Source organism: Tursiops truncatus, chromosome X (genome assembly GCF_011762595.2).
Source record: "Tursiops truncatus isolate mTurTru1 chromosome X, mTurTru1.mat.Y, whole genome shotgun sequence".
NCBI lineage: Eukaryota > Metazoa > Chordata > Mammalia > Artiodactyla > Delphinidae > Tursiops > Tursiops truncatus.
The window spans coordinates 20,095,616-20,122,686 of record NC_047055.1 but is presented as its reverse complement, the minus strand read 5'-3'; the positions used below and the strand labels follow the sequence as shown (position 1 = coordinate 20,122,686).

Genomic DNA, 27,071 nt, shown 5'->3' with positions numbered 1-27,071 from the left:
TAAACTTGCTATGGATGTAACCCGAGTGTAAATACGTTAAAAATAAGATCAAAAGGAATGGGTGGTTTGCCTCTGGGGCCCTCCAGGCTAGGTGGAGCGCCTGTCCATTGGGTCTGTTTGTCTCTGGGAAGTACTCCTTTCTGGTCTAGGGGTGTAGATGGCTCTGACTGGGGGCTGCTTTGGCGCTGGTGCAGTGAGCTGCCCTCTGATGTAGTGGGTGGACACAGGGCCGGCCTCAGTTTGCCCACTTCCCCCAGAGGGAGTCATGCCCTTTGGGAGTGACCCACACCACAGGGGGACAAAGGCCTCTTCTAGAAGCTATGGTAGAAAGGGCATGTCCAGTTAACCAAATTTGTCTTCTGGGAGCCCCCAAACCTCCTTTCTGGGTCTTCTTCCCTCTTCAATGTCATCCCCCGATCCCTCCAGATGGGCATTTGGGCTTTCATTCCCTCAGGTGTGTATGGCACTAACAGCTGCATGGACTCCACCATCCCCACCATCCCAAGAGAAGGGCAGTCTTGCCCTCTGCCAGTGACTGCCGCCACTTTTACAGAAGGGACTCTCCTGAGGGGACCCAGCCCTCAGTTCAGGAAAGTCAGTCTCCGGCTGTAATTAACTTCTCCGAGGGGTGCAGTGGGGCTTCACAGGCACTGGGCAGAGAGGACACTGGCTTTTTCTGAGTCAGGCCAGCTCAGAAGAGGCGGAAGGATAAACATCCATCTCAAAGCAAAAGTGAGGCTGTAGCCAGAGCCTGGGGTGAGGCAGCTAATAGGAAACAGCTTGCTGGAGGGAGGGGGACAGAATTCGGGAATGGCCGAGGCTGGCTGCTGGAGAGGGGGCTGGGAGAAGCAGGCTGATTGAGACCAGCTGCTCCTCCTCTGTCTCAGAGATCTTTGGACTCTGCCCGGGGCAGGCTCACACCCTATTCTGGGTGACAGGGAGCCAGCAGATGTTGCCTGGGGCAGTCGAGCCTTCTCCACCCAGCCTGACTCCTGGAACCCTCAGAAACCAAAGACCAGAAGACTCTCCATCCACCAGCTGGACACCTCCTCCCCATTGCCAGCCACCCCCCCCCCGCCCCCCGGCTGCTCCTGCCCCGGAAAGGCCTGGAGGAAGAGGCCAAGGAAACAGCCCTGCCCACTCTCCCTTGACCCTCCATCCACCCAGCACCGGCATCTGAAGACCCCATGGCCCGGGCTCCCTGGGGATGCTGCCCCTGGCTTGTCCTCCTCTGTGGTATGTGCATCCCCCGTCTCTCCCTCCCACGCTGGGAGGGCAGGTCCAGCTGGAGAGCAGTTCTGGCCTCTCCCCTGTGGGCTCAGAAAGGGTTGGAGTGAAGTCTGGGCCTAGGTTGTCTCTTTTTTTCTTGGTCCCTCTCTCTGTCTTAAGGAAGAGGAACCCCAGGGCCAGTCCTGGGGACCCTCAAGGCTCACCTCAAGTCTGATTTGGCCTGTTTCCATTCCCACCTGTTAAAGAAAAAATGATTCTGGCTCTTGTTAAAAGAGGAAGGAAGATTTTATTCAAGACTATTGTAATAGGGGCGCTGCAGTAGGGGAGAACGATCAGGCTCAACTCCGAATACAGCAAAGATGGCTGAGGACTTCTTGTCCATGAGCAGAGTGAGGGGGTCAGTGGATGGAAAATTGCCAAGAGGAGACATCAAGGGTGAGGAGATTCTTGCTAAACTGACTTAATAGGATCTTGCTGAAGGCAGGGTGATCAAATATCAAGGATGGGAGATGAGGAATTTGATCAGATATCAAGGTTGATGAGATACTAAGGGTGGGGAATTCTCTCTAAACTGACTTAGCAGGATTCTTGCTAAGACTGGGCGATGCAGGCCCAGTAAGGACAGGATGGACTTGGAAGTCAAGGCCTAATGGAGAAGAGGGCTTGGTGGAGTCTAGCTAAAGTTTGGTCTTCGTCACCCTATGGTGTCCTGTTTGTACTCTTTAGTCACAGCTAAGTGCCCAGCTCAGCACCTTCCACATCCACTCCACCCTGGCCCTAGGGAGGCCTCCTTCCCTTTGCTCTGTGGCAGCAGGACCCTACTCATTCATTCAGTACCCAGTTCCTGACACCTTCTCAGTGACAGGCCCCATGCCAGGGACCACAGAGTGGTTCGGCTGCAGAGCCTGACCTTGGGAGCCACAGCCCTGACCTCAGAAAACAGCAATTGGGGTGTCTAGAGGGACATGGGTTGGCTGTGTCTTGCTTCTTATGTTGTTGTTTTAGCGCCACCATTTTGCCAGATATCTGTTCCTACAGAAATGAGCGTTCATTTTCTTAAATCAACAGGGTGGGTCTCATCTCTCCCTTGAGTTTATGTGACCGGGAGAGACAGTGAGGCAGGGCATTCACGGTGTTAGAACCCAGCGGTACTCCTTCCATCTGTAGCTCAACCCACTCAGAAAGGAAAAGTAGAGTGTCTCCCCAAACTCAGACCCCCATTACCTCTGGGGAGATTCCCCCCCAAAAGGTGGGGTGCTGGAAGGAAGGCCTATCAGAGACCCCTGGACTTTCAGGGTGTGAAGACCCAGAGCCTGCAGGACTTAGCCCAGTGCGTGGCGCAGAGCAGGGGCTTAGGAAATGTTTGCTCAATGAATACTGGGCGACTCTTCTTGGGATACACCAAATTTGGGGCAGAGTCCCAACTGGAAACTGTCCCTATACATTCTGTCTCTTCTGGGGCACCACCCTTCCATGGTTGGCTTTTTTGTACTCAGATGGCCTGGATTCAAATTCCTGCTCTGCCACGGACTCACTGTGGTAAAACTTGGGCGAGTAACTAAACGTACCTGGGCCTCAGCTTCCTCTTCTGTAGAAAGCAGACAATAATCCCCATCTCCCAGGGTTGTTGCAAGTATCAAAAGAGGTACTATAGGTAAATTGCGGGGTTCGGTGTCTAGCACATAGTAGGAGCTCTGTAGATGCTAACCCACCTTTCCCCACCAGGGGACGATGTCAGCCTGGGATTGCTGGCTTCTGTAGCCTGGAATGAGAGGCAGATACTTGGACTGTAAGAAATGGTAGAAGTGGGCCTTGAATTTAAGTAAACCCAATATATATAAAATTAGATTTATAGAAGGGTAAAACGAAGGTGGGGTTATTATTTAGCGAGATCCTCTAGAGCATTTAAGAGAAGATCTGATTACAAAAATTTAATTTACACACAACTTTTCCAGTTCGGTAGATCCTGAAAAGACCCAATTAGATTGGAAGGAAAAAAATGATTTAATGAGCACTAAAACCCATCCAAAAGTGGCAATCACTTGTCGATGAAACAGGTTTCTTTGATTGTGACCCAGGGTGCCAACCAATTCAGCCTGATTTCCTATGAAATGTAATTATTTTTATCCTCAAGTAGAGTTGGACAGCATCTCCTGCTTCAAAGGATGGAGGCCCTGCGAGGACCAGGAGGGGGGTTGGGGGAACACGTTCCCGTGCTCTCTAGGACCTATCCAGTCTCCAAGTAACCCTGGACTTTTCTCCGGTTTCTAGCTTGTGCCTGGGGCCGCCCAAAGTCACTGGACCTGAGAGAGGATGTGAGAAACTGTTCAATCAGCCCTCCGGTGAGGCCCTGCCTCCGCCCCGCCCCCGCCCCGCCCGGACCCACAGCTCCCACCTTCCTCCCCATCCCCCATGGGCCCAGCTGCTAGCCTCACCCTCTACCAGCCTTCCTCCTGATTTCCGGACTCTGGGGCCACTGTTTCTGATTAACCTCCCTCAGGGCGGGCGGCGCATTCTCAGGTGTCTGACATCCGCCCCCATCCCTCCCTCCCAGCCATTCCCACGGCAGGTCATCTCCTTCCCTCCAGGCCTGAGCCCAGGCAGCCCCTGCGAGCCGGAGGGAGGAGGGGCAACAAGGAGGGAGGAGGCCCCTAGCCAGCCTTTCGCTGAGGATAGCTAGGCAGAGGCCAGGAAGAGGATGGGAGGAAAGAAAACAACAATTCTAGAGGAACCGGGAGGAGGGCGGAAGACAGAGGGCTAGAAGAGCCAGCGCAAGGTCAAGAGGGGGAGGCCTCGGGTGTGAAGACTGTGAGAAGGCCCAGCATATTGGAGCTGGAAGGTCATCAGCTCCCTATGGAGACCAGAGGGGTTCTTTCCACAACTAGATGAGAGTGTGAAAGAGCTTCTCCAGACAGGAGCAGGCCAGAAGGTGAGGGCTCATGGGAAGGTGAGGGCTCATGGGAAGGTGAGGGCTCATGGGAAGGTGAGGGCTCATGGGCCTGCCAGCAGGTCACTAAAGTCTCGGGACAAATGGGATACATCCGCTTGCCTCGTCCACTTTATGAGACCACTGGGGCAGGCAGGTAGGTGGGCAAACCACATTATTTTTATGTTAAAATAAACATGGATGTATCCTGGAGTAGAAGGCAAAACAAAACAAAGAGCCCACACTTTTTATTTTTAAGATAAAATAACCTTTAACAAAATGTCTGGCTTGGAGACGATCTTTCTGGACAATGTCCCAAACTGCTGGGGGTACTCATTCACTCTCCTCTGCCATTTGGGACCAGTGAGTGGAAACTTGAAAAAAGTCCCCAAGGTAGGACTGCCAGGTGAAACACAGGACGCCCAGTTACATCTGAATTTCAGATAATGAATAATGTGTTTAATATAAGTATGCCCCAAATAGTACTTGGGACGCACTTACACTAAAACATTATTCATTGTTTACCTGAAATTCAAATGTGACTGGGTGAGCATGCTGTATTTTGATTTGCTAAACTGGCAACTCTACCCCAAGGTATCCAAAGAGGGGCCATCCCCTGGCCTGGCCCAGTGGCAGGGCTCAGAACCCTGCAGTTCTTACCCACCCCCTACCCCATCCCAGACTCAGGTCCCATTACTGTCACAAAAAGTCTCTCTCCAAGCTCTTAAACACCTCCATCTCCACTCAGCCCAGGCACCGTAATCTAGACTAATCCATAACATCAGCTTCTGCACCATCCCTCTCCAGGCTGGCCCAGCCTACCCAACCCCAATCAATCCCTGCCTAAGGAGAGGATGGGGGCCCCGGCGACATTTTCTCTAAGCAATGTGTGTCTGTGTCTGTGTGTGTGTCTTGGTGTCTTCCTGTCACCTGTCAGTACCTTCCAGTTACTGTGGTCAATACCACAGCGCAGCTCACAGCCCTCCGCCAGCAGATGCACACCCAGAATGTCTCTGCCTACATCGTCCCGGACACGGATGCTCACATGGTGAGGGATGGCTCCTCCCACCAACCCCCCCCCCCCCCCCCCCCCCCGCTCCCCGCCCCGGGCTGGGTCTGGCCTAAGAGAACAGGCCACAAACAGGATGCTGTTAAGAATCGGAAGATGGAAGACAGAAAAAGGATTTGACAGGCAAAGGGAAGGAAGTGGGGAGCTTGGACACGGGCGTTTTAGGGCAACTGAAAGAATGTATTCCTCTACAGAGGAGAGAAGACATTGCCAAATCTCCTTGACCTCAGGCAATGAAACTATAAACAGCTTCAGAACGATTTTGATCAATTCCTAGATGGTGGATCCAGAATGAATGTTTAGGATACCCCTGCCCTAGGAGGTTAGAATGTGGGATGGGAACTGAATTAGAAGAACCCTGAGCTCCCTTCTGGCTCAGCCCTTCCCGTCAGCTGATGGATGGAGCGCTGAAACGATCCAGCATCCAAGATTCCACAAGTTTGGGGTGTAGGCTGGGAGAGGGGAACAGACAGGAAAGAAGATGGTCTGAGCCAGAACTGCTTTTCCCAAAGCAGCACCCCTGCCCACCCATCCCACCCTTTCCCACCCTGGCTCCACCTCCACCGCATCCACCTTCCCAGCAACAGCCCAGTTGGAAGAGAAGGCATTTTCAGTGTCAATACGATTACTTGAATTCATTTCCCCACCTGCCGAAAAGGGCTAAGAAGCTTGGGTAGGTAAGTGTCTGAACTTCTCTGAGCCTCAGTTTCGTCTACTGCGAAATGGGAATAATGAGATCTGTCTCCAAGGATTATGAGAACCCAAACCCAATAATGTGTAAAGCTCTCTGCACAAGTTATTTATGATGTACCCATTGGGCTTGTAGGACTGGTTGAAACTGACTAGACAGAAAGAACCGGGATGTGGTTGGGGCCCTTCCATATGGGGTGTGACTCCATGAAGAAGGCTAATGACGGCGTTGTTGATTTCCTAGAGCGAGTACATCGGCGACTATGACAAGAGGCGTGCGTGGATTACAGGCTTTACAGGGTCTGCAGGTGACAGCCATTACCCGGCCCTCATTGTTTCTGGTGGGAGACCCAGAGTGGTCAGAGAGGCCCTGGTGTGGCTAGTTCTCAGCAGCCAGGAGCCCAGGAGCGAGTGTCCAGAGGCCCCTGCTCCTCTCTCTGCCTCCCCCTTCACCACTCCGAAAGGGGTCACCAGGGCACACATCTCATAGCCCAGCAGCCACGCTTCTGCGTGAGGCAGATGGCCCTCCTGACTTCTTTCCTGTGCTCGCTGCCTCAGCCACAGCCAGGCCCAGACGGCGCTCCCTGGGCTCCATTTCTGGGACAGTTGCTACCTCTATATCTAGCCACTAGGAGCCCACTGATTCCCTTCACACAATGGCTCGTTTGGGGACAAAGTTTTACTTTGCTGGTCCTTTTACGGATAACATCACCTCACGTGGCCAAATGAGACACAAACATAGAGGCCATTTATGGGGTCCCAGTTTTGGAATCGGCCTCCCACCTTGATCCTGGCCCCTTGAATGAAACCTAAGCTTCCCTTGCTGATCCTTAAACATCCCTCCCCTGGGCTTCAAGCTGCCTGGCTTGCCCATCACGGGCCCTTCTTCTCTTTGCAGAAGTCGCTGGGTTTGGCCTCTCTGCCTGTCCTCAGCTAAGCCCCTGGCTTAGTGTTCCCATCAGCCACTGCATCTTCATACTGACTGCCACACCATCTTTGCTGAGAGCACCTACATGTAGCATCGACTTTTGGGGATGGCCAAAAGCAGACCCCACTTGTCCTGCTAAATGCCCCCTTAGGGAAGGGCCTCAAGGCAAAGCAGAGGTGCCCAACTCAGGACACACTTCCAGCTACCTTCCCCCCAACACTCTCTTTAACATCTCCTGCCGCACTCCCTTCCAAGCGAGGAGAGCAACTCTTTCCAGAGACCCCTTGTGACAATGTCAGAGCCAGCACCGCATTGCTAAAGTGCCAACCAAAGCCACGCTCTACACCTTCACCCCCCCTCCAAGTTTCTCTGTTCTGCCCCAGGAATCGCCGTGGTGACCATGGGGAAAGCCGCTCTCTGGACCGACAGCCGCTACTGGACCCAGGCTGAGCGGCAGATGGACTGCAACTGGGAGCTCCATAAGGAAGGTAAGAGGACGGCATGGGTTTGTTCCCCAAGCCCTGGAACCCAGACTGGGTTTGGGAAGGTACAGGTGAGGGGGGTGCATGGAAGGCCATGCTGGGCCCCTGTGGGAAGCTCAAGAAATTTGGAGCCATCCCTAATCTTTGAGGCGGATATCAAGGAGGACAGATGTGGAAGGACTGTCACAGACAGAAGCCCGGCTGGAAGGCCTGGGGTAACCTCGGTGTCCCTTCCTGTCTTTCTCGCAGTTGGCACTACTCCTGTTGTCACCTGGCTCCTCACCGAGATTCCTGTTGGAGGGCGTGTGGGCTTCGACCCCTTCCTCTTCTCCATCAGTATGTTCTGCCCTCAGTCCCCGTGTTTGTCCACACCAACGAGGGAGATTCAGGCCCTCAGGATGTAAAGAAGCACATCTTGGTAGAAGGAGGTGCAGGGTGACTCTAAAGATAGAGTGTTTGAACTTGTAGTTGCAAAATATTTTGCAACAAGGGTGTATTCCTGGATTGTGTAATGAAAATACATTTAAAAGAATAAACATAGATTATTTTTTTTAAGTCAGGAGTGCAGAGACCCAACCTAGAAGACTCAGGGAATCGTTAAGACCTAGCCAGTGGGTAGGCCGGGATGTTCTTAAACCTAGAACCATCCTCTGTGCCCTGGAACTCTAACAATCGGCAGTAGAATCACTTGGTAGCCCTCTTCTATAGGGCAGCTTGGAAGGGTCGAAGGAGTCAAGAGGGTTTCTGAGTAAAGAAGCACAGTCCCTGGGACTTCCCTGGTGGTCCAGTGGTTGAGACTCTGCACTCCCACTGCAGGGGGCGTGGGTTTGATCCCTGGTCAGGGAACTAAGATCCCTCATGGCACACATGGTGTGGCCAAACAATTTTTTTTACAAAAATAAGCACAGTCCCCTCCCCTCCCATCCAGGAACACAGCTCCCTGAGCTCCCAGTGCCCCTGCCAGCTGGCCAGCCTGCCCCCAAGGGTGCCGTCCTCGTGAATATGCACTGAAAGGCTCCCACTTCAGATCTGGCTTCTTTGCCAGCCTTTCCAGTGGCCTGAACCTCACCATTCCTTTGGGCTGTGGCATTGAAGTTCAGTCGAACAGACAGGACCAAAATGAGGGCCCCGCAACCCTTGGCACTTAAAAGGACGAGCTTAGCTAATTGACCATGGGCAGTACTGGGGCGGGCTCAGGGCAAGCTGAAGGAGGAAGGTGAGAGTGCACAGCCCAGGCTGCTTGAGCGGAACAGGAGGCAGAGGGGACAAGAACGAGCTTTGCCTGCGTCACAATTTTCCCGGAGGCATACACAGGCAAGGGACAAGTGACTCCTTCCTGCCTCTGCAGATTCCTGGGAGAGTTATAACGTGGCCCTCCGAGACTCTGACAGAGAGCTGGTGTCCATCACCGTCAACCTTGTGGACCTGCTGTGGGGGTCAGAGAGGCCTCCGGTGCCAAGTGAGCCCATCTATGCCCTGCAGGAGGCATTCACAGGTGATTCCTACGCCCGTTCTCTTTCCCACCTTGGAGCAACACAGGCCCCCGCTGCTGCTCCTTTGGCTGAAAAATTCATCCTAAGAGGTCCCAAAGCAATGGTTCCATGTGTACCTGAATAGATTGGGATGCTTTCTTAAAACACAGGTTTCTAGGCCCCATCCCCTCAGAGAGTCTGAATCGGAAGTTCCTCGAAGCATATTTAGAAAATGCTGGAATAAAGAGTGTCAGGATTTGAAGCAAGAGGGAACAGGAAGGGGGGAAACAAGGGAGTCAGAAAAAGATGAAAAAAACCTACCCCTTTGAAGAGAGAAAAAAACATGATATGGGCTGCTTGTCTGGTAGTGAAGACTGGTTTGTATTGAATCATTCAGACCTTGACTTCGGGTCCTGCAGTGATGAGGAATTTAGATGTAAGATGGCTGGGGCCAGATGGGCTGGCATGGACAAAGGAAGCAAAAACTAAGTCAAGCTCAGTCTGTGGCACAGATTAGGGTTCAAGTGTTGGCCGGACCGCAAAGGAAAATTAACTGGCCCTCAAAATTCTAACATCGATAATCTTGACCCCGTTGACACCATCTAAATATGTCATAAAAGAACAGTGTGCTCTGTAATTCTTGTAAGTGGTAACTAAACTGACTGGACCCAGGCTACTGAGTATGAATCAATGTCTTGGCCACCACCAGCTTCTACCTCCCTAGGAATTCTGAACAAGCCCATAGACTTGGATTCCTAGAAATATTGGGCAATCTGAGAGGTCCCTTTCCACACACAGGTCTATGCACACTTCTTGTTTGGAAAGGAATCCCAAAAACAGGAGAGAAATTTCAAAATAGCGAGTCTGATGAAACAAGTCAAAATTGTGTCCAATTTTCTTTATCCATTCTGATGTAACTTGCAGAAACTTTCTGCATCTTGACGCAGTTTTTAAAGAAACTTGCTATCCAAGACATTTCCATCATAAATAAAACTCATTCCATTCAGTTAAAGAAGGGTGCAGTTATGTCAGGAAGAGGAGTGGATAAAGGGGAAAACCTTCCAGGGACTGGGAGAGAATTCACATGGGTTTTATCACTTCCCACAAGTGAGAGGAAGCCAAGCCATCACAGGCTGCTAGTCTTCAAGGAAAAGCCATCCAGAGCCAGAACTGGGCCTGGAAGCCCAAGAACAGAGTCTCTAAGCTCACAGAGACAAGAGAGACTTTCTCTCCAGCCACTCACAGGTTTTAAAGGGGGCAAAGAGCAAAGGGAAGAACGTGAAAAGTTCAAAGACACCTGTGTGTATCAGACAATTTAAATTGGCTTTCGTTTGTTGTCTCAAAAATGTATCACATCCATGAACCTTGAAAACATAATTCTAAGTGAAAGAAGTCAGTGAAGGCCCCATATTGTAGAATTCCATTTGTGTGAAACATCCAGCGTAGGCAAATCCATGGAGACAGAAAGAGGATTAGTGGTGGCCGGGGGCGGGGGGCTGGGGAGAGAGGCAAATGGGGAGAGACTGCCTAATTGCTACAGGGTTTCCTTTCGGGATGATGGAAATGTTTCTGGAATTAGATAGTGGTGGTAGTTGCACAATTTTGTGAATGCTCTTTTTTTAAAAAAATTTATTTATTTTGTTTAATTTATTTTATTTTTGGCTGTGTTGTGTCTTCGTTGCTGCACGCGAGCTTTTCCTCTGGATGCGGCGAGCAGGGGCTACTCTTTTTTTTTTTTTTTTTGCGGTACGCGGGCCTCTCACTGCCGCGGCCCCTCCCGCCATGGAGCACAGGCTCCAGACGCGCAGGCCCAGCGGCCATGGCTCATGGGCCCAGCCGCTCCGCGGCATGTGGGATCTTCCCAAACCGGGTCACGAACCCACGTCCCCTGCATCGGCAGGCGAACTCCCAACCACTGGGCCACCAGGGAAGCCCAGGGGCTACTTTTCATTGTGGTGCACAGGCTTCTCATTGCGGTGGCTTCTCTTGTTGCAGAGCACGGGCTCTAGCCGCACGGGCTTCAGTAGTTGTGGCACACAGGCTCAGTAGTTGTGACTCGCGGGCTCTAGAGCACAGGCTCAGTAGTTGTGGCGCACGGGCTTAGTTGCTCCATGGCCTGTGGGATCTTCCCAGACCAGGGCTCGAACCCGTGTCTCCTGCATTGGCGGGTGGATTCTTAACCACTGCGCCACCAGGGAAGCCCTGTGAATGTTCTTAAAGGCACTGAATTGTGCACTTTAAAATGGTTAAAATGATAACACTTTATGGTATGTGTATTTTACCACAATAAAATAAACCTAGAAGAAGTATCGCACCCAAAGCTTTGGTTCTTGATGAGCAGTTTCACCTGTTTGCATAAAGATTTTTTAAATTGAATTATGTTGTTTATGCTAATCTGTCAGCCCAACTAGGACCCTTAATGCTTATGATCTTCTGCCAGCAAATTCCTAGCCCTGCCTAGGGGCAGACTCTGTAGAGTGATTACAGGGAGCCGCGGGGGGGGGGGGGGGGGGGGGGGGGGATGAAAACCAAAGTCCTAGAACCAGGATACAAGCATCCCAGAAAGGACAGCTCTGTGACGCAGAGTTGAAGGACAAGGTTGGAGACTAACAAGGTTAGCAAGATAGTCCAATGTCTATACCGATTAAGAGTGTGAGCCATGTAGTCAAACAGACCTGTGTTCAAGTCTCAGTTCCGCCCCTTGCCAGCTATGAAAACCATAGATAAGTCACTTTACCTCTCCAAAGGCTCAATTTCCTTATCTGTAAAATGGGTCAAGTAAGGATTAAAACAATGTACACAAAGTGCTTAGCCCAGACCCAAGTGGCTTTAGTAAGTGCTGGGGTTACTGCGAGGAAGAGGATTAAACATGGCCCAGCCCTATCCCTTCGCCCTTCAACTAGGGCTGCTCTCCTGATCTCTGTTTTGCATGCTTATTTGTTAATCAGAAAGTTATACCAGATTTTCTATACACCAAGACACAATTCTACATACATTACAAATATTAGTTAATTCAGACCTCATAACAACTCTATTGAGGTAGACACTATTATTATAATCCATCCCCATTTTACAGATGTGCAAGATAGGACACAGAGGGGCTAATTTTCGCAAGGTCAGCCAGCAAGTAATGACAGAGGTAGGATTTAAACCCAGACAGTCTGGGTCAAGAGCCCATGTCCTTAATGATTACACAAGTAAGAGTTTGGTTAAAGAAAGGGTTCTACTGCTTCTAAAGGAATGGAGAACCATTGCCCTAAGGGAGCCCCCTCAGGAACGGAGTGCCAAAGAGAAGGTAGATCACTCCTGCTTGCTTCTGGCTCTTTTGCTTCTAGGAAGCAGCTGGCAGGAGAAAGTATCTGGCATCCGAAGCCAGATGAAGAAGCATCGTGAGGCCCCAACTGCCGTGCTTCTGTCCGCACTTGATGAGACGGCCTGTGAGTAGAGATTTGTGGATGCAGGGGGGTGCCTGGGTTCCCCCCAACCCCCAAGCCTCCTGGGCTCTGCAGCACAGGACTCCTCCCCCAACGACCACTGACCCATGGGTTCTGAGAGCTCCGTGGTCATGGCCTGCGGGAACTAAGGTGAGGGCAGGAGCTCACGTCTGCTCACTAAGGAAACCAGGAAGCCCCATGCAATCTGGGGCCAGCCCCCGGGCCATCAGAGGACCAGGAAACCACAGCAGCAAGGCTTCTGTCTCATGAAGGGGAGGAGGCCCAGCAAACACCTCCCAACCTCCTGGCCACGAGCCCAGGGCACTCAGCTTCCCGGCTTTAGCACCCCGTGCAGCCCTGTTCTATCCCATCGTGGCTCAGCGTTTCTCACCTGACCCCAGCTCTGGGCTTCAGGTATTCTGGGAGCCCACCGACACCGTGTGCAGACTACTGGCTGGGTATCTGCCTTTCTCTGGGAGAAAGTGCCCCTAGCGCTCATTAGTGCTTCAAAGGCCCTCCCCCACTCCGGAAAGACTGAGAAACATTCAGGGGCAGAGGATGCCGGCGTGCGGCCAAAGCCAACAGTAGAGCAAAGGTGTCATGTGTACTTGCGTCGGGCAGGTCAGCCTCAAATAGTCCCCATCAATTCTCTTCCCCAGGGCTCTTCAACCTTCGCAGCAGTGACATCCCTTATAACCCCTTCTTCTATTCCTACACGCTGCTTACTGACTCCTCCATCAGGTAGGGCTTGTCCTTGGCTTGCGGTAACGGACTTCCTCTAACTCCTCACTGCCCCAACATGCAGTCTTCCCAGAAGCGGGGTGCCTGCCCCAGCAGGACCCTCGAGGAAGCCTCCAATCAGCTTTTCCTGACCCACTTGACCTCTGTTCCCACGTACTCCAAATCTGGTCTGCTCAGCTGCCTGGCGCAGGCGCCCTCTGACCTCCAGGAACAAAGGGCCGCTGGTCTTTTGCACTGTCCTTAGATTCTGTCTGGACCCTCCTGGTGTTCCCTCTCCACCTAGGTTATTTGCAAACAAGAGTCGCTTTAGCTCCAAGACCCTGCAGTACCTGAACTCTAGCTGCACGGATTCCATGTGTGTGCAACTCGAAGATTACGGCCAAGTCCGTGACAGCGTCCAGGCTTACACCTCAGGAGCCGTGAAGATCTGGATCGGGACCAGCTACACCTCGTATGGGCTCTATGAAGTGATACCCAAGGTGGGTTTGCCATGCACCGTCCTCCCCACCCCCCAACAGCCCTGATAAGTCTCAACCTAACGGGGGGGGGGGTGGACAGCCCCTGGGCCATTCTGGCAGTTGGCCAGTCAGCAGTGGTGCACTGAGTCCCCTTTCTAGGGTTTCCCGGGAAGAGACAGAACATCTGTCCACAGAGAGCTCAGAGATTGTCAAGGAGGCTGGGGGAGTACAGGCTGGTAGAGCAGAGGCTTTGAGGTCACCAAACCTGAGACTGAGAACTGGCTGTGCCGTGACCCTGGACAAGTGACTTAGTCAATCCGGCCTCCGTTTCCTCACCTATAAAATGGCACTAAGAGTCACAACCTCAGAAGAGTCACTCTGAGGAGATTTAAAGGAGAAAGTGCATGTAAAGCCCGGTGCCTAACGCATGGCAGGCGCTCAATAAGTGGTAGCTGTCATGATATGAGATGTGCAGGAAACACAGTGTCAGAACAGCCCGTGGCTGGCAGGGGCCAGGCTCGGATCCATCCCAGAGTGCTGCTGGGATCCAGGACCAGGGAGGGAGGAGGAAGGGAGGGAGGGAGGGAGGGAGAGAGGGAAGGTTAGGCTGGAAGGGAAGACTAGGAAAGCCCTGCGTAGTCAGAAAGCACACGCGGGAAGGGCATTGCCACTCCAGGAGACGGCAAGTCTCATCTGAGCTGGAATTTCCTGCCAATCCTTTTCAAACACCACCGTGCCCTAGAGAGGGCTCCCAGACCGCTTCCTCTCTGCCCCTCACAGGAGAAACTCATAGCAGACACCTACTCCCCAGTGATGGTAACCAAGGCGGTGAAAAACAGCAAGGAGCAGACTCTCCTCAGGGCCAGCCATGTAAGTCCATGGGCAGGCAGACACACGAGCCTCTGGGGAGCTCCCGGTCTGATGGGTTAGAAAGGAGACCCTGCTGGAGGAGCCTGAAGAAGGCCCTCAGTGAATCAGAGATGTGGACGCCAAACTCCTGGGCACCCACTTGTGCTCCACCCTGTTGTTCCCAGGGTGGTTCAGTGGTTTAGAGCCTGGGCCCCGGAGCTATGGTATCTGAGTTCAAATCCTAGTTCCTCTACCCACCTCCTAGCTGGGTGACCTTAGGTAAGTCACTTCACCTCTCTGGGCCTCAGTTACCTCCTCTGTAAAATGAGGATCATAACTGTAACCCATAGCAGAGGGTTGTTGTGAGGATTAAAGATATATATCTACATTGTATAGTATAAATAATATATAATAAATAATGCATGTTTAAATATATTCATTGTAATACATAATATAAATATATATAGTGTACATATGTGCATTTATATATCTAATATGTACATATAAATATATAATAATTACATAAATATATGATACTTATATAATGATTATATAGTTCTATATGTATAAGTATAATTATGTAATTATATATTTTTAATATATTGCTTTGAGCACTGCCTGGCACATTCCAGGTCTTAAATAAGTGTTACTTATAATAATTCCTTCACCCCAGGGAGAGGATGGCTTGCCCCTTTGGATATTCCTGTTAAAATTAGGATACATTGCCTCATTTTTGAAAACTTTTCTTGTGGAAAATTTTAAGCATATACAAAAGTAGAGGAAGTAGCATAATGATCTCCATCACCATCACCCAGCTTCAATAATCATCAACTCAAGGCCAATCTCATTTCCTCTACAACCCTACATTCATTATCTCCACTCCCCCGTGTCCTCGGCTGCTGGACGATTTTAAAGCAAATCCCATCTATCATATCGTTTCTTCTATCAACATTTCAGTATCTCTGACAAGAACTCTTTTCAAAACATGACCACACTCTGATCATATATATAAACATTAATAAGAATCCCTTAATATCATCGAATAGCGAGGAAGACCCTCGTGTTTTTAAAGCTCAGCTCCCAGAGCAGTCCCCCCATCTCCTTCGTCCCTGAGCCCCGGCTGAGACCATTCCTCAGCCCGCCTCTCTGCCTGCCCTGCTCCAGGTGCGGGATGCTGTGGCTGTGATCCGATACTTGGTCTGGCTGGAGGAGAACGTGCCCAAAGGCACCGTGGATGAGTTCTCAGGGGCAGAGCTGCTGGAGAAGTTCCGAGGGTGAAGGACCACAGCCATCCTTTTCGGCTGACTGTCTTAACGTGGGGGTGGGGGCAGGGAGGGGGGATTGGTCTCCTTATGGGGGAAGGAAGACCCTCCTAGTATCTGAGGGCCCCACTGGAACAAGGAGTGACAGGTTCTTGGGTGGTCGTGGTCAGGAAGCAGGGCAGAGGTGTTGGATGACATTCCCCAGCTCTGCAGAAAGTGGGACAACTTGAAGGGCCACAACCCAACAGCGCCCCCTAGTGTCTGCTTCAGGCCAGCTCAGGCCAGGTAGGACCTTGGACCACTTGAGAATATCAAGGTTGGGGAGGGAGGTTCCCTGAGGGCACACTTAGCCCAGGATGCTGTTCCGGAGTTGAGGGAGTTTTCAGATACAGGGAGCTAGGTTTCTTCACTCTTGCTTTACTAGGAACTCACTTTGGGACACAGGCCTTGGTTTCCCCATCTATAAAATGGAGGTAGAGGAGGAAAAATTGGCCTCTACAATCTCTGCTTCTCTGACCTTGAGTGGTCTATGAGTGACAGGTCAGGGCTTGGGAAGTGACAGGAGGTGGGACTGGGAAGGCCAAATGGAGCCTGGCTGAGGTAGAGGCAGCCGTCACCTTCACTTGCCCTTGTTGGACATCCTGGGCCCAGCCTAGTCCCTGAGCCCATTCATTGATCATTCCTGCCTTGTCCTTTCCAGAGAAGAAGAGTTCTTCTCCGGATCCAGTTTTGAAACCATCTCTGCTAGTGGCCTGAATGCTGCCCTGGCCCACTACAGGTACTTCAGAAGAAAGAATTTTCTGGGGCTCTGTGGAGGACCTCAGTCCACATTTAAGCTCTGAGGCCTTTAGCATTGTGGAGGCTGGAGGTGCGGAATGGAGCCCAGTCAGGCGTTGAGAGTCTCCTTTGAATTAAAAGACTTGATAATCTCCCTGCTCGAGAGGCTGGGACTTTGTGAGCACTCTGGGCAGAAGGATCTGGAAGGGAGATGGTGGGGCTGCTGCTGGATGTGTTTCCTTGGCTTCCTGTGAGTTATTTAATTCTTAAAGCTCACAAGCACATGGGGAGAAGGGCCCATTCACTCTGCCTGAACCAGCCAAGGTGGGCCCAAGATGTAGGCTGGCCAGATGTTTGGCTCTGTACAAAACAAACACCTGCAGGCCTGCCTGATGCAATTTGGGGGTGGGGAGTCGAGCCAGCCAGAGGCCTCAGCCTGGCAAGGACAAAGCAGGGAGAGGGCAGACACCCTCCAGTGGCTGGCCTGACCCATCCCAGAATTCCCTCCTCCAGTGTCCCCAAGCCTTCAGCTGCCTTAGTCCAGCCCCTTCTCCCTACTAGAGAGTAACAGGGTAGGAACTCCTCAGCCCTACCAACTCCTGCTCTCCACCTCCACCCTCGGGTACCCTCCCTTCCTGTGCCCTGGCTTCTTGGGGCCCTCTGCTCCCAGAGGTGGCAAGTAGTTAGAGAAAGCCCTAGACTCAGCATCTGGGTTCAGGCCCAGCTCCCTCACAGCTTTCCCTCGGGGCCTTCTGTAAGCCCTTGCTCTGCAAACCTGTTTCTCCTGATGTAAAAAGAGATAGCTCAGCTGGGTGCTCATTAAAGTTCTCCCGTCTCCCACACTCGGGGCTCTTTCCTTTCTCCCCTCCCTGGGGACCAGGGCCTTGCTCGGGGAGGTGCAGGATGAACAGATGTGCTCTGAGGACATTAGCAGCAGAAGCTCAGTAGTCTCCCAGGGCCCTTTGGGGGATGATCGCTTCCCCAAAGGAGCTAGCTAGAAGGCCGGCCCCCAGGGGGGAGGAGGTTCCTCTGCTTCAACTCAGGACCCCCACCTCACCCAGCTCAGGGTTAGGCTGCTCCTTTCTCAGCGTCTCTCCCCTTCCCAGCCCCACCAAGGAGCTGCACCGCAAGCTGTCCTCAGATGAGATGTACCTGCTGGATTCCGGGGGACAATACTGGTATGTACTCCCCACCCAGCCCTGGCCCGGCCGTCTCAGCTCAGCCAAGAGCCAGCCAAAGCTTTTCCTTCCTGGGCATGGATCCTTCATCTGAGAAAGGAGAGGCCTGGACTGAATGTGCCTGAGTATCCTTCCCATTTTCACACGTGGGGGTCCCTGCCCGGTGGGCAACAGACAGAGGCCAAAACAGTGGGGATGCCCACAGGTGCTGCCCTGTGAGAATCAGGAAGACTCCCCTTGTGAAAGTTAAATGTTTTTTAAGCCCGAACATTATTACACAGTCCGAACAGCCACGCTCAGCAGCCCCGCCTGGCTGCACAAACACAGCGCCCATATTCTCACCGACTCATGCACACCCTGGACACGTCCCGCACGCCACCAGCATGATGCATTGTCCTCACCACCTCTTCCCTCATTGTACGGTGAGGTGACCATGTCATGGGGAGTGGGGGCAGGATCAGGCCTTCAAGAGCAGTAGGCAGGTGAGTGAAGCAACCTCAGGGGACACCTGCAGCACAGTTGGGACAGGGCACACCCATCAGCTTGCGGATGTGTCTGCGAGTAGACACGTGCGTGTTCTTCTGAGTGTGAGCACAACCACAGATAGGGTTATGCGGTGGGGGGGCACTGTCCCGTGCTCCAGGACGCCACAATCTGTGTGTCCACTTGTGTGCTCTCATTGAAATTAGTATATACCCATTCAGTGAATGGCATTTCTTTAGATGTGGTACCTTTGTGCAGTGCACAACCTGAACACCTGGACATGACAGCCATGCAGAATAGACTAGGCCCATTCATTCACATGGGAGCTGAGCTGAGGTGGGTTGGAAGATTTTCCCTTCTCATCTAGGAAGCAGGTGGACTGTGGGAAACTTAGAGTGGGGGATAGAAAGGGGCACGCTGAACTGATGGAGGAGCAAGGAATAGTTTCCCATCCTCTATCCTGCGGTGAATGTGCTAATGATAAAAGCCCTACACTTAGCCTTAACGGGGCTCTGGGAGCCAGCCTGGCAGGCGCTCAGCCTAGCAGCCTTCGCAGTCACCGGTGTGGCGCTGTGTATACTTGAGATGGCCAGTGTGCGAAGGGGAAGTGAATTCTTGGGGCGTTGCTGGATTGGGGCATGCTTCAGCAGGGTGAGGCCGGGTAAATGGCCATCTCACTTCCTCTTCTCTCCTTCTGAAGAAGTCGGCCACGCCCTGTGACCTGCTCCCACGGAGGAGTCCCTAGGGCCCTGGGATCATTCCTCACTGCCCCCACCCCCGGGGGGTGGCCACAGCAGGCATCCTGAGGGAACGGCTGCAGCTGGTGGTTGGGAGTCAGACTATTTGGCTTCTGGCAGCTTTGGTTCACTGAGACTCTGAGCAAATCCCTGGGGCAGATCCATGTTTACAATGGAGAGAACTGTGTGGAGTCAGTGCTTGCGCCAGACCTGGCCTCACTGAGGCTCAGGGAGGGAGATAGCTTCATGGCCTCAATTGCCTCACCTGTGAAATGGAGATAATGACGTCTGCTCTGCCTCCCTCCCTTCTATAAATGGCAAATAAGTATATGAATGTGTGAGAGTGCTATGATCTCTCTGGACCTCAGTTTCCCCATCTGCAAGAATGGGACCATCCCTTCCTACCTCCTAGGAAGCCTGGAGGAAGCCTTGCTTTTAGAGCGAGCCTGGCCCAAGGAAACCCAGATTTACAAAACAACCAAAATGGCTGGTATGGGGGTAGAAGATGTATGTGGGGAATTGGGACTCTCAGAAAACATAGTGATTTTGAATGTGATAGCTTTGTAGAGCCCCTTCATGCATAGATGCTGAGTTTGGGAATTGCATGATGGCAGCCATCCTCTTCCTTTCACCTCCCTCCCGACCCCCATCCCAGCCCTGCCACTCAAACCCCAGTGGAAAGCACTCGGGAAGCACGTGGCCACGATCCCTACCCCAAGGTGTTCAGAAGAGTTGGACATGTTGATTGTCCTTTTCCACAGGGACGGGACAACAGACATCACCAGAACAGTCCACTGGGGCACCCCTTCTGCTTTCCAAAAGGTAGGCATTGGACCACATTTCCCTACCCACACTCACCCAACGGACACCCAAGCAACCACTCCGCCAAGAGCCATTTGATTGTACAGAGGCTGAAACTGAAGCCCAGGGAGGTTAAGTAGTTTGCCCAAGGTCACACAGCAAATTAGTACCAGAAAACCCAGTGCCCCCAACTACTTCCCCAGAGATATTTCAGGCCCCCAACAGGGCCCCAAGCTTATCATCATCCCATTTCAGTAACTCAATGAACAAATATTTTCTTAGTGCTATCTGTGAGCCTAGCACTGTGCTGAACAGAAAAGAGGAAGACAGGCATTCCATTCCAGGGGGAGAGAAAGGCACCAGCAAAGTCTCAGAGGTGGAAAGGAGCTGGAGGTTTTCAGAAAGCAGCGAGGGCTGGTCCACTTGGGGTCGAGGCAGGGACATGGTCTGTGTGCCTCTGGGGGCCTCTGGGGGGCTGGAGAGCAGGGGGCCACATTTGTGCATTCAGCAAGTGGACTGTGGCTCAGACATTGTGCCAGAGACAGAGAGAGAGAGAAAACAAACACTGGTCAGGCCTCAAGGAGCTCAGTTTAGCTGTTAGATCCAATGCCCCAGGCTATCATGCTCAAGATGACAAGCCTGTGGGGGGGGGGGCGGTGAAGGGGACTCACCAGGTCGCCACAGGGAGTGACCAGGAGAAGAGGCCACTGTCAGCCCACCTCCCTCCCTCTTACCACAAGGTAACAGCCCTGACAGAGCAAGGCCGACCTGCCAATTATCAGGCCTCAACCCAACCATAAGGCCTTAAGAAAACTAAATGGTGATCGTGATCATGGCAATGAAGGGTGCTGACCTCTATTTGAGCATCTAGTCTGTTGGGAGCACCCAACATGCACGAGTCTACCTAGTCCTCCCAGCAACCTTATGAGCTGGTACTATGACCGTTCCATTACAGACCAGGAAACTGAGGCACAGAGCGGTTAAAATCACTTGCCCAAGGTCAAATTTGTGAGTGGCCACGTCAGGATTCCAGCCCAGGGAGTTTGCCTCCCCAATCCCTACTGTTGTGGCCTCAGCTCACCCCCACCTACAAGCATCCCTGTGGACCAGCCAAAGGGAACCGCATGGACCAAGCCCCAGCTTTGAGCAGGTCCCCCTCGGTCTCCTCCGGCCATCCTCCAGAACCTGGGTGACCACACATGAGCATGCACTTCCCCCAAACATCCCCCAACCCAGGCCTGGGCCCACACACCGCATTCCCTCGCCCTCTCCCCATCAGGAGGCGTACACCCGCGTGTTGATAGGAAATATTGATCTCTCCAGACTCGTCTTCCCAGCTGCTACATCAGGTGGGTTTTGCAAACCAGGCTGGACCCAGAACCTCAGGCCCTGATTTCACTGCACTCAGACCCTGGGAGGCTAGTGGGGCAGGGATTATATCATCATCCCATCCACTGTATAGATAAAATCCAGCCCAGAGAGAGAAAGTGACTTGCCCAAGGTCACACAGAGGGTTAGTGGGAGAGCCAGGCCTTGAGCCCAGGCCTCCTGTCTCCTAGTCCAACTCAGGAGCTGGAGCCGGAGCTCAGAGGTGGGGGCGGTCAGTGTGGGCTGCAGCGGTCATGGGAGGATTCCTGGAGGAAGCGGGTGTCTTCACAGATGGGGAGGTCCAGGTAGTGGGTACAACGTACAGTATACTGGAGATAGGGCATGGTTACCTGCCTCTCAGGGGGCCCTCTCCTCAGGCACCATCCTGGTGGTTGGTCTGGAAAAAGAGAGCAGGAAGGGGCAAAGCCAATAGTCTGGGGTCCAGCCAGCTGACCAGAGGTCATCTCTCTTCCAGGGCGAATGGTGGAGGCCTTTGCCCGCAGAGCCCTGTGGGATGTTGGCCTCAATTATGGTCATGGGACAGGCCACGGCATTGGCAACTTCCTGTGTGTGCACGAATGTAGGTATCTCCTCAGCACTCCCCTGGAGTTCCCCCTCTTATGAAAGAGGTGGAGCGTTTCACAGGTGTGGAAATGACCAGGACCCACAGAGGTGCAGTGACCCATGCAAGGTTACCCAGCTGGTGGGGAGTTGGTGCTCCACAGGGTAAGTGAGAAATGCTGGCAGCTGGCTGTTCCGCTGGCATTTAGGACGGCCTCAGAGAGAGAAGAGGCAGGTCAAGGTCCAGTGGCTGACTGGCATAGACCCCAGAGAAATATAAGCCAGAACCAGTCTGGTCTGTACCAGTCACAGGTAGACGGTGATGCGGTGGACACACGCTGCTAGGGATCCCAGCTACCTGCTCTTCCCTGGAACCTGCTAGTTTCCAAGCTGGTGAGTGCAGGAGGGCTGACACTGTCCCTGACTCTCCCTTTCCAGGGCCAGTGGGATTCCAGTCTGGCAACATTGCCATGGCCAAGGGCATGTTCACTTCCATCGGTACGGCTCTCGGGGCTCCTCCAGGACCGCAGTCTAGGGAACGCCAGCCTTCAAGGAGCACAGCCCCACACAGGCCCGCCCCGGCTCCACCGCTGCACTCCCTCACCTCCCCACTCCCAGCCCCGAATGGGTTGTCACTCTAACCCCAAGCCCCTTCAGCCCGTACCCTCACTTTGCCCATGGGAGTTGGTTTCCAGCTGTACATCCAAACTCCAGAGTCTCCATTCAAGTGCCAGGGTAACAGGACAGTGGCACACAGGGAGAGGGGAGCGCCTCCAGGACCCAAGTGGGCTCTTAAGTCTTCCCCGCTGGGTCACAAGGGAGGGTGGGGAATCTGAAGTCTGGCAGTGGCCTCCGAGTAGCCACGGAGCATCTAACAGGTGCTGGGGGCAGCCGGGCCCTCCAGCCACTCCTCAGTCAGCATAGGAAACCTGGGCTTGGGTCCCCTCCCCTACTTAATGTCACCAGCATCTCTTGTGCCTCCCAGAACCTGGTTACTATCAGGATGGAGAATTTGGGATCCGTCTTGAAGATGTGGCCCTTGTGGTAGAAGCAAAGACCAAGGTAAAGTGCCACTGAGGCGGGCTGGAGGTGTGGACAGCGTGGCAGTGACTCTGGGCTGCATGGGGGGTAAGGAAGGTCAAAGGAGAATTTAATGTAGGGTCATGAATTTATTTGGAGTCTTCCTTAGTGTCAGAATAACTCCATAAATCAGTTTCTCAAACCTGTTTGCACATTAGAATATTAGAATCACCTGGAGATTTTTTTTTTTTTTTTTGCTGTACGCGGGCCTCTCACTGTTGTGGCCTCTCCCGTTGCGGAGCACAGGCTCCGGACGTGCAGGCCCAGCAGCCATGGCCCACGGGCCCAGCCGCTCCGCGGCATGTGGGATCCTCCTGGACCGGGGCATGAACCCGTGTCCCCCGCATCGGCAGGGGGACTCCCAACCACTGCGCCACCAGGGAAGCCCGTGGAGATTTTTTTAATGCTAATGCCCAGGTCCCACTCCAAACCAAATGAATCAGTATCCTTGCCCTAAATCATTGGTTCTCAATGCACATAATAATCACCAGGGGAGCCTGTTAGGTATAAAGATTCTGTATAATAACAACCAACAAGATAAAATACCTAGATATAAACTTTAAAAGACTTACACGGAGAAAATCTCTACTGAGGGACATAAAAAAGATTTAAGTAAATGGCGGTCTCTGGAAATAAGCCTCAATATTATGAAGATGTCATTTCTCCCTAAGTTAATCTATAAATTCAAGGCAACCTCAATTTCAACACTTCACAAAATGATAGTAGAGTTTATTTGTAAAAATAAACATGCAAAGATAGCTAGATAGCTAGGAGGATTCTGGAAAAGAACAATAAGGGAAACTAGCCTTTGCAGATATTAGCCCACACTACGAAGCAGCCATCACTAAAACAGTAAGACACCAGAGATGGGAAAGACGGAACAGTGGAACAGAATAGTCCAGAAATGGACCCTCTAATTTCCATAAACAAGATGGGAATTTAGTTTACTATAAAGCTGGTGCTTCAAAACAGTAAAGAAGAGGAAGATTGTTTAATAAATGGGGGGAATTAAACTGAAGAACCTCACTGTTACACTAAAATAAAATTCCAAATGGATCGAGGTTTAAAGGTGAAACCATAAAAGATCTAGAAGGAAACCTATCTGAATTCATTTATAATCCCAGGGAGGAAAGGGGCCTTTCGATGTAAGACTCAGAAGTCATGAAGAAAGAGATTGATAACTCTGACCCAATTAAATAAAAAACATCTATATGGGAACAATACCACATACAAACTCAAAAGATGTATGATGAGTATAGCACGTGTGTCAGAGAAAGGGGGAATGTCCTTCTTTTACCACAAGCTTTTAAAAATCGAGTAAGACAGAAATAAGGAAAAGGGAAAAAATGGGCAAAAGACGTAAAGAGACAATTCACTAAGATCAACACAAATGGTCCATAAATGTGAAAAGATGCTCAACTTTATTCTTAAAGAAATACAAATCAAAGTGACAGTAGAATACCATTTGATTGACAAAAGCGAAAGACTTTGATGACACCCAGTGCTTGTGAGTTTGTGGGGGAAAGAACACTCTCATACACTGCTGGGGGAAGTACAAATTGGTACAACCTTTTGGGAGGGCAGTTTGGTAATATCTATCAAAATACATATTGAAAATGCCTATACCTTTTGTCTCAGCATTCCCACTGCCAGATGTATCCCTTCTGGATATAGTCGCAAAACGTCACTTCGTATAAAGATGTTTATACGATGATGTTGATTGCAGCAGTGATGGTAATAGTTTAAAAAAATGGAAGCAGACTAAATATCCTTCATTGGTTAAATAAATTATCATTTTATGATAATTTATTTATTTAATTAACCAAGGGAAGCACCAAAGGCGGGTGCCTAAGTGGTAGACACGGGGGTGGCCAAGGGCACTGTGGAGGGTTCAGGCTTGACAAGGTCAGTTCCCCATGCCCAGGGCTTCTGGGTGGAGTGTTCCCTCCACCCCTTCAGCCTAGCTCCTCCCCCTCGCTCACTTCCTGCCTTCCTACCTTACCTGTGCCCCCGCCCCAGTACCCAGGGACCTACCTGACTTTTGAAGTGGTGTCGTTGGTGCCCTATGACCGGAACCTCATCGACGTCAGCCTGCTGTCCCCCGAGCAGGTGAGCGAGCGCCCCTCGGCGCTGTTTCCCCTTCAGCCCTCGAGCCACTAAGTGCCTTCTCCCCAGCCCTGGGCCTCTCTCACCCCTGCTTCCCCTAAGCGAAGACCCTCTGCCCCTTCCCCTCCCTTGGGAGGGTCCACACTGATGGCACGTACAGGCACGCACTGGGGCATCCCTCCCCTGCTCACCTGATGATGGCTGGGGACCTGTGGGGACCTGTGGGGACCTGGATGGTACCAAGCTCCCACACCTTGACAGCTTGGCCTGGGGAGGCCCTTACCCCTCCTACCTTTTGCAGCTCCAGTACCTGAACCGCTACTACCAGACCATCCGCGAAAAGGTGGGCCCCGAGCTCCAGCGGCGCCAGCTGCTGAAGGAGTTCTCCTGGCTACAGCGGCACACGGAGCCCCTGGCCTCCAGGGCAGCGCCCACCGCCTCCTTGGCCCCTCTGATGACAGTCTCTGCTCTCACCATCCTCAGCTGGAGTGTCTAGCAGCTCGAGACTCCCCTCCTGACCCTCTCACTCAGCTCCCCTCACCCCCCCACCCGTGCCCCAAGAGCCCCTGCTGACCCATTGCCCTTAGCCTCCTTCTGCAGGGCCAAGCCCTAGGGGTGCAGGGCTTCTGGGTCACACCTTCGCCACCCCCAGCTCCCCCCCACACCTGGGCTTCGACATTTCACCCTCAGCTCCCAACCCCCAAACCCCCAGCCCCAGGATACAGGAGCCAGCTAGTCCCTTTCCTCCCATGAACCCGGTAGGCCTAGGCTGTAACCTGGCAGAGGCTGTTGTCGGCTCCACCCCCAAAAGACCAATATAGGACACTGCCCTAGCCCGCAGGGGCTCCGTGGCCCTAGGAGAGCCCCACCTTGCCAGCACCCGCTGGAGAGAGCCAGACGCACACCGGCTCCTGACTTGTTGGTCTTCCCGCATCCTTGAGGCCACCTCTGGTCACCCCCACTGTCCCTGGCCCTGCAGTGGCCTCCTGGCTGCAGCCACAGGCTGAAGGAACAATTGCTGCCTCCAGGCTCCCTATTGTGCCTGTAGAGGGAGAGGAGGGGGTGGTGGCTGAGTCCTCTGGCTGTGTTACCGCCACCCCAGGGTCAGGGAGACCAGCCAGGTGAGGGGCACATACACCAGTGCCCCACCCACCCATGTGTGAGCCCATCACTCCTAAACCCTAGGCAGACTCCATGCCAGTTGACAGCATAGGGAGTTAAGCCGTAGCAATCTGGCCATGGGGTAGGAGAGGACGCGGAGAACAACCTAAGGCACAGTGCCCAATCACTCTCCCAGACTTCCCGGCACGTGTGTCACCCTTTGAGCTTTCCAAAGTGCAGCCACTGGGACAAGGCTGTTAAATCCTCCACACTCTTGGATGACCTTTAACCTGTGTGGGCAGAATCTGGTTTCCCCATTTTACAGATAAGAGAACTGAACTCCAGATGGGGTGGGACCTGCCCAGCGACACACCGTGTTTGGTGGGAACGTGGCGGGGCCAGAGTGGGTCAGCAGTCCAGCTCTTTTGCTCTTTGGCACCATGCAGAATCCCTTAGCCTACCTCCCAGCCCCTTCCAAGTTCGCCAAGCTGGGGCAGGGGGAGGGTGGGGGAGAGCTGTCTCTGGCCAGCCCAGCCGTTAGCCACCTGGGCTCACATCCTGCTGAATGCTTAAAACAGCCTGGCAAGGAAGCCTGCCTCTGGGTTTTGCATTGTCTGCTCTGCAGCCGGGGACTGCTGTTACCTGTGGCTTTTGTGGTGGGAGAGGAAGGGGAGGAGTTGCGGTGGCGGCGGGGATGTGAGGCTCCCAGAAGCTCAGTTGGGGAGCACATGTGTTTGAGAATGTGCAAGTGAGCATGCGTGCGCGTACGTGGATTCGCATGAATGCCACGCCCAGCCAACCACCTCCTGTGCTAAAGGACGGGTAGCCTCGTGGACCGGATGAGGGGAGCCCCATGCTGGAGGACTTGGCAAAGGTGGTCACAGAAAGTTGGGGCCAGCAGAAGTGGAGCAGAGTCAAGGGAGGAGAGAAGCAAGTCTCTGGGGCAGAGTGCTGGGCGAAGGCACCAGGCCGAGGAGTCCCCCAGACGGGACCACCAGGCCTAGCTTGCCGAGCGTGAGGGTGACCTGTGACAGTTATCACCACCGATACTTGCACCCAAAGGCCACAGCTCTGAGCCATCCTCACTGAGAGCCTGTAACACCCAACAGCGGGCCTCTGTTTGCTGAGTCATTTGTTCCCCCACAGGCTCACCCCACAAAGACAGCTGCTCATAATAAAATTAGTGGCCATCGTCGCCACCATCATCATCATCATCATCAGAGGTACCATCCACTGAGTGTTTACTATGTTCCAGGCACTGTGCTTTACATGCACTCTTTTACATGTTTTTATTTTTATTGTGGTAAGAACATTAAACATGAGATCTACCCTCTGAAA

The 27,071-nt window shown here is 52.6% G+C and overlaps 1 protein-coding gene across 4 annotated transcripts; it reads left to right on the top strand.

Annotated features, from left to right (window-relative positions):
• The first annotated feature begins 930 nt into the window (after positions 1 to 930).
• Positions 931 to 27,071, top strand: XPNPEP2 (X-prolyl aminopeptidase 2). Of its 4 annotated transcripts, XM_033849396.2 has the most exons (21): positions 1,015 to 1,236; positions 3,502 to 3,572; positions 5,094 to 5,204; positions 6,160 to 6,223; positions 7,227 to 7,331; positions 7,575 to 7,661; positions 8,674 to 8,820; positions 12,133 to 12,234; positions 12,891 to 12,972; positions 13,256 to 13,451; positions 14,211 to 14,300; positions 15,444 to 15,553; positions 16,242 to 16,319; positions 17,425 to 17,496; positions 19,478 to 19,538; positions 20,797 to 20,866; positions 21,361 to 21,465; positions 21,885 to 21,944; positions 22,432 to 22,508; positions 24,546 to 24,635; positions 24,934 to 27,071. In XM_033849396.2, the coding sequence occupies exons 1-21, from the start codon at positions 1,188 to 1,190 to the stop codon at positions 25,126 to 25,128; spliced, it is 2,022 nt and encodes a 673-aa protein (XP_033705287.1). In that variant the 5' UTR covers positions 1,015 to 1,187; the 3' UTR covers positions 25,129 to 27,071. The 4 variants fall into 4 exon arrangements, 3 of the variants coding, with proteins under 3 accessions (XP_033705287.1, XP_073655575.1, XP_073655576.1); XR_012329364.1 differs by lacking the exon at positions 20,797 to 20,866 and having other exon boundaries at positions 931 to 1,236; positions 24,934 to 24,981; XM_073799474.1 differs by lacking the exon at positions 6,160 to 6,223 and having other exon boundaries at positions 1,019 to 1,236.

What these genes read in the sequence shown, in the direction of transcription:
- XPNPEP2 (XM_033849396.2), top strand. Translation starts at nt 1,188, where the DNA reads ATGGCCCGGGCTCCCTGGGGATGCTGCCCCTGGCTTGTCCTCCTCTGT. An exon ending in CTGGGAGCTCCATAAGGAAG is followed by an intron (nt 7,332 to 7,574) that starts GTAAGAGGACGG and finishes TCTTTCTCGCAG; the next exon opens with TTGGCACTACTCCTGTTGTC. An exon ending in TCTATGAAGTGATACCCAAG is followed by an intron (nt 13,452 to 14,210) that starts GTGGGTTTGCCA and finishes TGCCCCTCACAG; the next exon opens with GAGAAACTCATAGCAGACAC.